At 36.5% G+C, this 12,376-nt stretch overlaps 1 protein-coding gene across 1 annotated transcript in view; it reads left to right on the top strand.

Moving 5' to 3' along the window:
- The window catches only part of rdgB (retinal degeneration B), a 597,535-nt gene that overhangs the window by 31,628 nt on the left and 553,531 nt on the right, over nucleotides 1-12,376 (top strand). The window contains exon 2 of the mRNA XM_090373500.1: nucleotides 6,732-6,864. Within this exon, the coding sequence (XP_090229626.1) occupies nucleotides 6,732-6,864 (133 nt within the window). The remainder of the gene's footprint in view (nucleotides 1-6,731; nucleotides 6,865-12,376) is intronic.

The raw sequence follows: 12,376 nt of genomic DNA, 5'->3' as shown, positions 1-12,376 counted from the left end.
CAAAGTACTGCAAAAACCTTGGGAGGTGCAATATGGCCACAGAAGCCGATGCGCCAACAACTACCAAATCAAAAAAAAAAAAAAAAAAGGAGGTAAGCAAACCATTAGCCATAATTTTGAGAGCATCTTGAATTCAGTGGATTTCCCTATGTACTACAGATGTGCAAATGTATCCTCAATTCATAAAGGGAGATCAAAAGGTGATATAAGTAATTATTGACTGGTTGGCTGGAATTTTGTTTGAGGAAAAATAATGGATTGATTCATTAAAGAAGTAATGCAGGATAATCTAGACCAGACTTTTTCAAGCACGGACTGGTGTTTGCTGTTTTTTTTTTTTGCCACCCACCTATAGCTAAAGATTAATGTATTTTCAATAATTATCCTGAAAAAGGCCTTTTCAAATTCATTTCTTGATGATAAATAAGCTCATACACCAACCATTAATTGAAATAGCTCTTTACTGTGACTAGAATTTACAAATTAAAATAACATATTTACAATAAAATTTAATGTATAACTACTATGATACACTATACAAGGATTAAAACTGTAATAAAATCATTGTGATAAAATTAAAATTAGCTAAAATAAACTGGATTAAAAGTGATAAAACCTGTAGCTTTCGGAAACATCAGCTTCCTTCCTCAACAATAATAAATCTTCTGGCAACACTTCCTTATATAATAACAGGCTCACGGTATTTCACCACGTGGTACCATTGGCGCATGGTCAGAACTGGAAGCGGAAATAGCTTGGGAATGCGCAAGGAAAACCATTCATCCGTACTTAGGACAATAGTTTCAAATAGGGGATGCAAACGCATACCTCTGTCCCTATTCATGGTATTGTTGATGAATGAACAGATTCGCAGGCTCAGTCCACAATAACCACATCCTCTGGGGAGATTTGATGCTGCCTCTCCCAATAATGCTCGGCCACAGCAGACTTGTTATATACTGCGGTTTTTATAGCATTTAAATGCTCCCCCAGATGATCTTTTAACCACCATTCTGTTTTGCCCACATAACATTCCCCACAATCCGGGCATTTTATCCTATAAACAACTCCACTACTAAGGTCCTTTGCAATTGAATCTTTTACCTGGGACACAATAATTATACTCCTAGGTTCAGGAAATAATGACACTACCATTAGGACATTTAACATACCAGTAATAATGCTGTATAATGTTTACATAAAATTGACATATTTTTGAGTGTTTTTGAGCAAATAAATATTTATTTAATGAGTAGAGTGATGCTGTTTTTCATCACATAGTAATTTTAAATTGGGAAAAGATGTCAACTTGAATCGACGTCCAATCTGTTGAGAATCTGGTGTCACATTTGTAAGTTGTTACAAATGGCATAAGAAATTTCAGTGCATTTTTCTGATAAATGCTTATATTCTTCACGGCAACTTAGCCAAAAATTTATCAATGAGACTTGATTGAAGCAATCTTTTAATGCTGCGTCACGTGACAGTTCAATAACAGAATCACTAATCAGAATTATTCTACATTAAAAGTAAATGGGTTTGAATCCACATTTTACTGCTGTCAATTGGAGGAAAATATTCTTGAATGTTTGATATCACATAAGTGAATTAAGTAGGGCTCCTTAATATCACATAAGTAGGACACATTAATTCACCAATTGAAATCATTAAACTTGTATTTAAATTCAAATATTGCATCCTTTGCTGATGGAGGGTGTTGCTCCAAAAACAATAAGTACTCATTCTTCATTTCAATTAGTCGTTTCAATACATTCCCTCTTGATAACCATCGAATTTCATGTGTAATAGATGTTCATAATCGCTTCCTGATTCTTTGCATAAAGCGATAAAGATTCTGGAATTCAAGGAACAGGCTTTTATATAATAGTTAACAAATTTGACACATTCTTGAATAGCTGTATTTGGAACCAAAGGCTTTTTTTTTTTTTAAACAGCTAAAGCTTCTCTGTGAATACTACAATGCATCCATTCACAAGCTGGAGCCATCTCTCGGACCCTCGGAAAAAGTCCCTGACATTAACCCGCCATCACAACTCAATCTGACGCATTTGTTCCAATTGATTCCACTTTGAGTTATATAATTAGTGATTAATTTAAATAGTCAAAAAACAAAAAATCTTCACTGACTCTGTCCTTAAAATCATATCGTACAAAGCATATTTAATACAGGAGATAATTGGCATTATCTCCTGTCTGTACTTTCTTCCACTGGTAAAGAAAAAAAATCGACAGCTTTGAATGTGCTTTATGAGAGTTTCTTCAATATTATTTGCCATTTCCACAATTCATTGTATAATTTGATAAGGAGAGTAAATGCAGCTGATTTTCTTTATTTTTATAAAGGTGAGATGTAATTACTTTTAGTGCAGGAAGTATTCACTTTTCAGCAATAGTATGAGGGTATTCTGGCCCAGCTATTAGTTTTTCAACTTCATATGAAGCCATAATAAAACTTTTTCTAGATGAAATATATTCATTTTTCTTATTAATGAAAAATTCCTTTGACTTATTTGAGTATTCTGGATGCGCACAATCTAAGTGCCGTTTCAGTTTCGACGGTTTCATGCATTCATTTGGCAACGTTTCAAAACAAATAATGCACAGTGGCATGTGGTTATCGCTGATAAAACCAAATTTTAAATAATCTTCATAATATTGCCTTGTTCAAGAGGTTCTGGATTTCTTTTCCATGCTGTTAGTCTGCCCATTGCCAGGGGGTTTATTAATATTTCCATTATCTCTACTTGTACTAGGCTGCACATCACTTGATTTGTTAGGTGGACATTTCTTCAACCACTGAACCATATTTAAAATGACATGTTTATATAAATATTTATATATTTATACTGCAGTCACAGCATCTATTTGTTAAGGGGTGGTCTTGTCTGACCAATGTTTGAATACTGTCATGGCTGACCAAGGAACTGGGTGCAAAAAATAATTTTGCAGTCATAAACTTTGATTTCATAAAGTTTTTGATACTTTTGCACATAAAAGACTGCTATACAAATTGGAGCAGTTGGCATTAAGGAAAACTTACTGGTATGAATAAAAGGGTGGTTGAGTGGGAGGAGGGAGAGGGGTGTTATCAGTGGGCATTGTTCTTTTTGGACTAATGTTTTTAGTGGAGTGTGGAGTGCCCCAGGGTTCATTGCTGGGCTTGTTGTTGTTTTCTTTATTTATTAATAATATTGACGATGATATAGCAGGCTTAATGTCTAAGGTTTGTACCAGGTGGTACAAAAGTTGGCAGAGTGGGTAATGACAGTATCAAGATAAGCTACTGGAGCAAGAACTAGAATGATTAGGTAGATGAGCTGAGAAATGGCAGTTTAAGTTTAACACTGACTAATACATTGCTTTGCATATTGGTAACAGTAATCCCAGTTGTGTGGTGCTGCACTCAGGGTAGTTGAAAATTAAAAAAAAAATCTGGGGGTAATTGAGCAGTGAGATATGAATTTCTCTGAGCAGTGGAGATAGGCTCTCTGAGCTCTGCCAGGGTTTTTTTTTAGTGATATACAGGTACTTTGCTAGTAGTGTTAGCAGAGGCATATGATGTAAGAGAGCAAGCTTATATAACATCAGCCAAAAAAAAAAAAAAAAAAAAAAAATCCGTATTTCACTGCATAGAGGTCTGGAGGCCTTGTTTTAGGAAGGATGTAGATCTGCAGGAACTTGTGCCAAGAAGGGCCAAAGATTGGTGAAGGAAACAAAAGGTGATCTTACCAAGACAATCTGTAGTTCTATAAATTGCAATGTCTGAAGACTAGTCACCTGCAATGGGATCTGATTGATGTGCTTAACACATTCAGTGATTAGGATTGAGCATGTTTAGTGCTGATGGCATTCTTCTTCTGGCTCAGACTACATGCATGAGGCTGCATAAATTGAAATTGAGAGGATGGTTTTGCAGGATAGCTGTGTGGAAGTTTCGGTAAGCCAGAAGGTGCTTAACTGTTGCAACTTACATTTGTTGTGTAAATAGGTAGTTTGAATAAATACAATACAAGAAAAAAAAGTAGACAAACCATTGGTAGGGATGTACAGGTGATGTGGAAGTTTTTTTTTTTTTTTTTTTTTGGGAAATGGTGTAAGAAAGAAAGCTTATAAGCTTGCTTTCTTGCATTATTTTCCACTAGTAATACTAATACGCATAAGGCTGAGAGAGAGAGAGACCGTCACCAACTTTTGATGTAACATGTCTAGAGAACTACTAAAATTGTTTGTGTACTTAGAAAGAGTTTTTGTTGAATGCAAATCAAGAGCTTTGGATTGTTTGTTATTGGGTAGGTAAATGAACAAGCTGTAAGGCCATTAGTAATCACAAAAGGTTCAGTATCTTGACAAGCTGGGTTTGTGTAACCAGACTGCAGTAACAAAGAAAGTTAGAAAACTGAAGCCAGATGGTGGTGAACAGTAAATCACTTAGGAAAATTATCTGAATGGTAGTATGGAGGAAACAAAGATTCAAAAAAAGGAAGTCAGAATTTAAAGCGATTAGTAGAATTGGGAGGACAATATGTGCAGCAGATGAATTTAACAGAATGGGATAAGCCACAGGAGATTAAAAAAGCGAGTTTCCAATTATGAAGTCTCTGCTAGGAATATTATTATTATTATTAGCCATATCAGCACACATGAAAAATATGCCATTTGACGGGAAAGTAATCATAAGAGTGACTGAGGAAACCAATAATTGAGAGCATCAGAAAAAGGAAGTGGGGCTGGCAGATTGTAGGTGGAAATTGATATTTGAGATTGGAACTGAGACTATGTATATTTATGAAATGAATGATGAAGTTTTTGAGAGGTTTAGATATTTTCACAGATGTCACATAAGAGTTTGAAACTGTAATGAGTCTAGTTTTTTTCTCAAATTTTTATATTCTGTAAAAGAAAAAAAATTGTTTTTACAGTTTCTATTTGATTAATATTTGTTGAATTCTTTGAATGACGTAATTGTGAAATCATTTGTAATTTTTTTTGTAGTTCAGAACTGAGTTTTTTTTTAAATTTAAACTTATAAATAATAATGCTGTGTTCATTTAGTTATTTATGTTTCAAATAATTATGAATGAATTATTAGTCGTTGATAAGCACATAGCAGTGTTATTTGCTATTTTAAAATTGGTTGGGACCCAAGTGCCAAGTGAATTTCAATGCTCAAGTGATTTCTAGTGAATTATATAACACATTCCCAAGATATACATTAGTTTTTGTTTGATATCAGATTCTTTTCCCCATTTTTGATTTCTCAGCAGCTTCTAGTTCTACAAGTAGTACACTAGAGCTGAGAAGGGAAAGTCACCTTTGTTTTTTTTCCTTTCCCAGTAACTTTGTCACTTGTTCACAACACTGCTGCCTCTACATAGCAAGGATGGAAACCTGGGTGGAGAGCCAACCCCCAGGGTTAAAGTTGCAGACATGGACTTTAATGTTTTCCTACTTTTATTGTTGACAAGCTGTTGGACAAAGCCTCAGAAACTGACCATGACACTTCTCAACCCAAGAGGTTAAAACCAAGTTTCTCGGCATCAGAAATTTCTAGCATTCTTCATATTACACTCACTTTCAAATCAACCTCTGAGTAAGTTATCTCCTTTCTTAGTGCAAAAATGTATCAAATATGCTGCAGGATCCCTGAAAAATGGTAAAGTGACCTCAATTTGGCGACTTCCTGATAGAGACCAATCAACCGAAATATTCTGAAAAGTTGTTAAAACTGACTACCTTTGGCAGTCTCCAGATAAAAGTTACACCCATGTCACTCTAAACTTCTCCATATCAGAATTGGGACCCGTTAATTGTATCAGAGGTAGTTCAAGAGCTGTACAGAAAAAAGGTATTCAAACAAAGAGAGGCAGTCATGACTTGTAAAGATAGAAATATGTTCCAAAAATAAGCATTATTCTCACATTTAGTTCTAATTTTCCAAACATCAGTGAAAGCAGGTCAGTCAGGTTCTACAAGTTCCAGAAATATTGCTTCCAAACAACGTTGTCATGAAACAATGTCTTACTTTTTGATCCAAGCAACACAACTAAACTGATTGTGCTGTAATGTCCCCTCATTGTCCAAATTGCAATGGCAGACATCCATCATTCTTGAAAACATGCTATGGAAGCAAGAGAAAAAAAATCCAGAAATAGTGGAAAACATAAAATATGGAAACTGCACCATGATTCAGAAATATATTTAAAAGACAATCTGATTCCTCTTACCAACAAGAACAAGATGGATTTTTTTTTTTTTTCAGTAACATTAAAAAATTGTTTTAAATTATCAACATATTTTTTGGTATGAAGAAACATGACCTGTATAACTGTTTTGAGTGGACAAGGCTTCTGTAATGCAAAAGATTAATTGAACACTAGTAAATTTTTAACTTGTTCACTTGAGTAGTAGCCAGGTTTTATTTGTTACATCTGATTCAAGGGTCAAGAAAATTTATGATCACAGTCTGATTTAAATTAACTGAATTCTGGATAAAACTGGATACACCGATCAACCATAAATGGCTATTACACAGATTTTATAATGGTTATTTGTGGAGATCAACTGTCACTGAAATAGTCAATAGTGATCTTAAAAGTGAGGGTTACTCCATATTACTGAGAATTAATTAATACAATATCAAGTTGTAAAACATTTGTGATTATTAGAATTCTTATTAATTTAAAATGGTTTTCTTTTATTTGCTTCCTCAGAGGAAGAGTAGAGAAGAATCAAGAGGTGCTGGTAGTGGTGTAGAGATATTGGTAAATGAGCCATACACTAATGGACCTGGTGGTAATGGCCAATACACACATAAGATATATCATATCGGTAGTCACTTACCAGGTAAGGTTATTATTACTGTTAGTACTTTGACTTGATTTGGTTTCTGTTTTTCATACCACTGAACTTTATTTGAATAGTAATCCTTTTATCAAACAGCCTTTAATTAAAATAAAGGATGAAATCTTAATCTTACTATCTAAGTGTATCATAATTAATTAAATTCTGCTTTACTATTGGTCAGTGGCATAACTAGAAAAAGTGGGCCCTGATGCAAAGTTTAGTGTGGGGGTCCCCCTCTTGAAAAAAATTGTTTTGGTTAAAGTGATGAGATCCTTAGTATTCCAATGTGGCACATTGAGTTTACAACCCCTACCTAAAAACAATATACATATATTTTTAAAATTTTTTATATATAAAAAAATATTCACTTACAAAATATAAATTAAATACATATACTCCTTTGAACTAAACTTATAAAATAAATCACACTTAAAAAAAAAAAAAATATAGCCTATATATATATATATATATTTTTTTTTTTTTTTCATATATATTTGTTTTATTTCACAGAAATGCCTATATTATATAGTTATTTCTGTGAAATAATAGACATACATACTTATTTTAACAAATACGAGTAATAGAAATTAAATAATATAATTTTTCTTAATAATTCTTCATTATTTGCTATTTCTTCATAAAATTTTTCACAAGAATTAGCAAACTTGCACTTAACATGTAGTATTGCTTTCAGCGTTTCTACGGTCAGTCATTCGTGTTTTTTCTGATGTTCACAACTTGTATACTACCGAAAAAAACTCTTTCCGTTCACCATTGGTTCCCAGCAAACATAATGCAAATGATTTGCATTAAGTATGGAGGCTACATGTTCAATCTGGAACATTTTCTGGTACAGTTTGCAATGTGGAGCAAATAACTTAAATTTGGGACGTCTGGTCACTTTAGTTTTGGGAAAAATAAAAAATTCACAATACAACAGTAAATGAGTATTTAAAATCTTTATCAATACAATATAAAAACAAAATTATTAAATTCTGTAAATATAAAAATGAAAAATAATTTTGAAAATGAAATGAAATGAAGTAACTTGATTTAGAATGGTTTTCGTCTAGATTTAGCATTGGCAAAGTCATTAATTAATTTAGAACCATTTTTTCAGCTTCTTGTGCTATGCTAAGCAGTGCTAGCGCTGATAGTCTTTTTTGTCCCGTGGTGTTTCTCAAATAATTCTTAATTAATATTAATTTTAAGAAAGAGCGTTCCGTGGTTGATACAGTAACCGGAATTGTCAAAAATAATATCAGTAAGGAGCACATTTCCGAAAAACTAGCGTTCATATCGTTGTATTTTACTATGACTAGTTCTGCAAATTCATTAATAGTTTTAATTTTTGCAATTGCAATTTTTAGTAACTTTATGCAATGTAGTAATTGCATTTTAAATGATTCTGAAAAGTCGCTTGAAAATTTATTTTGTACACCTGCATTTTTTATAATGGAATTGTCATCAATTTGAATTAATTGAGTTGGAGTAAGAAACTCAAACAAGTCAGAAAATTTATTGAGTCTCAGTTCCGTTGTCACTGAGTCAGTTACACAATAAAAAATCTTAACTTTAAAGAATAGTTCCGCATTTTCAAATCTGTAGTCCTCTGCCAGTTCATCAAAATGTTTCTTAACAAATTGCCTCTGGTTATTTGCAAATTGACAAGGTATACCCCATTTCTGTGCAATAGATGATGCTTCCTTGACGATATTTTCAAATTCATGTCACACAGATATTCCTTATATCTGTGTGACAACAAGTCTCTGATATCCCACTAATATCTGCCTTTGATGTTTTGAACAATACCTCCAATTCATCAAATTTATTTACTAAACTCCTAGCATTGGTGTACACGCAAGTATACATGCACCTGTTTCTATTCTTAGCTACCCTAACACAACACATGTGTTTACTTGTACCGCAATGACTCCCAGCAGTATCTGAAATATTCTGCATCTTGTTTTTCAGGCTTCTGTTCATTCCAATAGAAGCAGTGCAAGAATCTTTCACCTCTGCCAGTGGCTACTGTTAATCTATTAGTAAGGGAGTGAAAGCAGGCTGAGCCAGATGTTTGGCCTTGGGTCACCTAATGGCTTGGTGGCAGCTAATTGCTGCAGTTGTGGTCCAGTTCAGTCCTAGTTTGTCACATTTCATTTTTCTTGCTCTAGGATAGTACTTTGTCTAGCTCCTGGTGATGGCACAATAGCGTCAATGCGTGGGCTCTTGTGTACAGCAATCCTCTCATAGGTTGCATTTATATTTTAGGTAATTAAGTTTTAGTCATTGTATTGTCATGTTCTAGTTTTCTTGCATTGATGGTCCCAATGATATGCAAAGATGTGTGTCCAGAAAGTTTATTTCATGTTTTAGTATTCCTTGATGTTAGGTGATTTGTCACATTTGAGCCTTCTTGCTACCAGCAGAAGGGAGGGCAGATCCAGATGATGTTTCCACGTTTGAGTGTCTTAGTGGAAGGTTTGATCACTGTCTGTTGATCGAAGGTTTGTCTTTTGGTCGCTGCTGCGATTGAGGTTGCGGGAATGTCCTTCTCCTTTCAAAGAGATCTTTGGCAAACTGAGCAAATGCCCGGTATGTGTCCTCCTCTGTTATTACAAGGTGCTCCTGGTCTCGTAGACAGAGACAGATCCTACTGATTAGCCTGCGGTGCAGATCCTCATAGAGAGGACAGGTGTAAAGTAAATGTTCCCAGTAAATGACATTGCGTATTGCTGAGTCTGAAACCCTGAAGCTTGTCTCTAAAGGCCCCATGGCCAGTGAATAGATAGGTGGCATAGATTCCAGGGGCAAGCCATGATGGATATTTAGGATATACCATTTGTATTGCGGGCAGAAATTTTGCTCATGATTTGTCCTTTGCTGGATGCTTCCCAGCGGGCTTGCTAGGTCAGCTGGAGGTGAACAGAGAGGCGTTTCCTTTCATTTTTAAGATCATTTGAAGGGTTGGTTGTAAAGTCAAGGCAAATGGCCACCCGGCCTTTTGCCAACTGATAAAGTGGTCCACGTTGAATGATCTCCAGGTTCATGGGGGGGGGGGGTTCTTCTAAGGGCTTGGAGTGTGTGAGTACTGACTGTGTTACAAGCTCTTGAGGCGGTTAGTAATATACATATTTGTATTATCTCCAGCTTTCTCCTGTTTACAGCTGTTGTGGCCTTGTGGAACCAGATTCCAGCTGCGTATGATGTTACCAGTAGAAAGATGGCTTTATAGTAGAGGCTGAGGGTTTTTCTCCTCAAACCCCCGTCCTTGTGTGCTATTCTTGTAAACAGTGCGGAGTAGACTCTAATTTTCTTGTGTATAGACGATAGATTTTTATCAAGAATCACTCCGAGGTGTTTCAATTCAGTAGTCATATTGATAGTTAAACTCTGAATCCTGATTTGGTGCGGTCGTCTGATGTCCAAGGTTCCTCTGAGTAGAATGGATCTTGTTTTCTTTGATGAAATTTTGAAGTTATTGCTTGCAGCCCAGTTCTCAAGGGTGTCAATTGCCAGAGTAGCGGTAGTCTCCAGTAGGGCTCTGGAATCCCCAGGAAGCACCAGAACCAAGTCATCTGCATAGCCCAAGGAAACAATGTTGCAGAGATTCAGGTTCAGGAAGTCATCAAGAACCAGGTTCCAGAAGAAGGGGCCTAAGACAAAGCCCTGGGGGTAGCCTCTGAACACCTCTTTTGTCACGGAAAAGTATGGAGCTCAAACAGTTACATATCTGTTAGATAAGTATGATTTCATACATTGGAACAGGTTTTTTGGAAGGTTGGCCTTCTGGAGCCGGCTGAGACGCTTGGCCACCCTAAGTTGTCAAATGCTCTGGCAAAGTCTATTGCAATAACAAGGAAATATTTGTGATTTGTTGAGGTTGCAGCTTCATTGATGCTTACGAGGACATTTAGGGTTGTACAGCTTTCTTAAAGCCAAACTGATTTTGCGACTGTAGGCCTGTTGCATTGTAATGAGTTTCAATCCGATTTTTCAGAAGTTTTTCGAACAGCTTGATCAGTATGGAAAGGAGTGTGATTGGTCTGTACGATTCCGGAAGGTCCTGTTTCTTACTGGGATTTTTGAGAATGAGACGTAGGTTTGCAGTTTTCCAAGCCTGTGGGAAGAGGTGCTCCCTAAGACAGTGATTGAACAGATTGATTATCACTTCTGGAATGGCTTCGGCGGCCCTTTTAATGATATCTGGCTCTAGGAGGTCAATGCCAGGAGACTTCCTGTTTTTGATCTTCAGTGCTGCTATCCAGTTCTATTTTGGTGAGAGGTTCTTCGTAGGTAATCCTATGTCAGGATAAGTGTCATTATCCTGACATGGATTTTCTGTTCCTGACTGGAAGGAGCTAGGGGTTCTAAAACAGAGTATCCAGGATGTTTGTCACAGAATCTTGCTGAGTTTGGGTATAAGTTCCTTAGGTCGTTTTTGTAGCAGAGATAGCTTCACCCCTGGGGAGTTTTTTTGTAGTTACCCTGTAGACAACACCCCAGGGATCATCGTTCCCAGTTGTAGATACAAAGTTCTCCCAACAGCATTGTTTGCGCTGGTGGATGGTTGTGGTGTACTGATTTCTGACAACACAGAAGATTTTTGTCTCAGTGCCTCTATTATCTCAGCTGCTGGCATTCACTGCAAGAGTTTTCTTGTCCTAATGACTTCTTTCCTCAGGCATTGTAGGTCTGGGGACCACTAGGGAATAGCTCCACTGGGGAGATATTTTTCTTTTTAACAGAGTTGTTTGCAGCTGTCGTGATGAGGTCAACCACTGCAATCTGGTGCTGATCTGGGGTTAGTCCAGCAACACAGGGATTGGACTGCAGTGGTCAGGGAGGTTTGGAATAGAGGCCTGTCCGCCTTATCAACAGCTTATCTAGGTTGAGCATCTGAGCTCGAATGTATTTGCTCTATGGTCCGACCTGGTCCACTATTCTTGGATGGTCCAAGAGGTTAGGTGTCTAGCAATAGACCTTGAGGTCTATTGCTAGACACCTCAAGTAGTAGACTCCCATATCGAGCTGGAAAAGATGGTTGGGTTATTTGGCTGGTTTAGTATTATGTATGGGCTACTTGCCTGGTAGTTCTCCAGTCGCAGTTCATTGTGTTCGCCACGTCTCTGTGATCTTGCTAACCACGCCGGAGACCGGCAGTTGACATCTGCTCCCACGATGATCTTGCTATTCAGGAAGTCAGTATATATAAGCTTTGCAGGTAAAATATCCCCTCTCGGGCGACAATATAGCAAAACTGCATTGAAATCTTCCAGGGAGGTGGTGATGATGTGGGCACAAACAGCCCATGGCGTGCAGTAATTGGAGATTTTTGTAGCATTGATACTGGGATTCCTCACCGGAATGCAGGCCCAAGGTGTCTCACTGCTGTCCTGAACAATTTTATAGGCTAGGGGATATCCCCCTGATCTCTCTGTTGTATGCATGCGGTTCCTGTATAAGGAAGATGTCCAGGTTTTCTTCATTTTCCTTTTTTGTAAGCTGTGTG

This window comes from Mastigoproctus giganteus, chromosome 5 (assembly GCF_048544385.1).
Source record: "Mastigoproctus giganteus isolate SK-2022 chromosome 5, ASM4854438v1, whole genome shotgun sequence".
Lineage (NCBI taxonomy): Eukaryota > Metazoa > Arthropoda > Arachnida > Uropygi > Thelyphonidae > Mastigoproctus > Mastigoproctus giganteus.
This window is presented reverse-complemented; position numbering and strand designations above follow the sequence as displayed.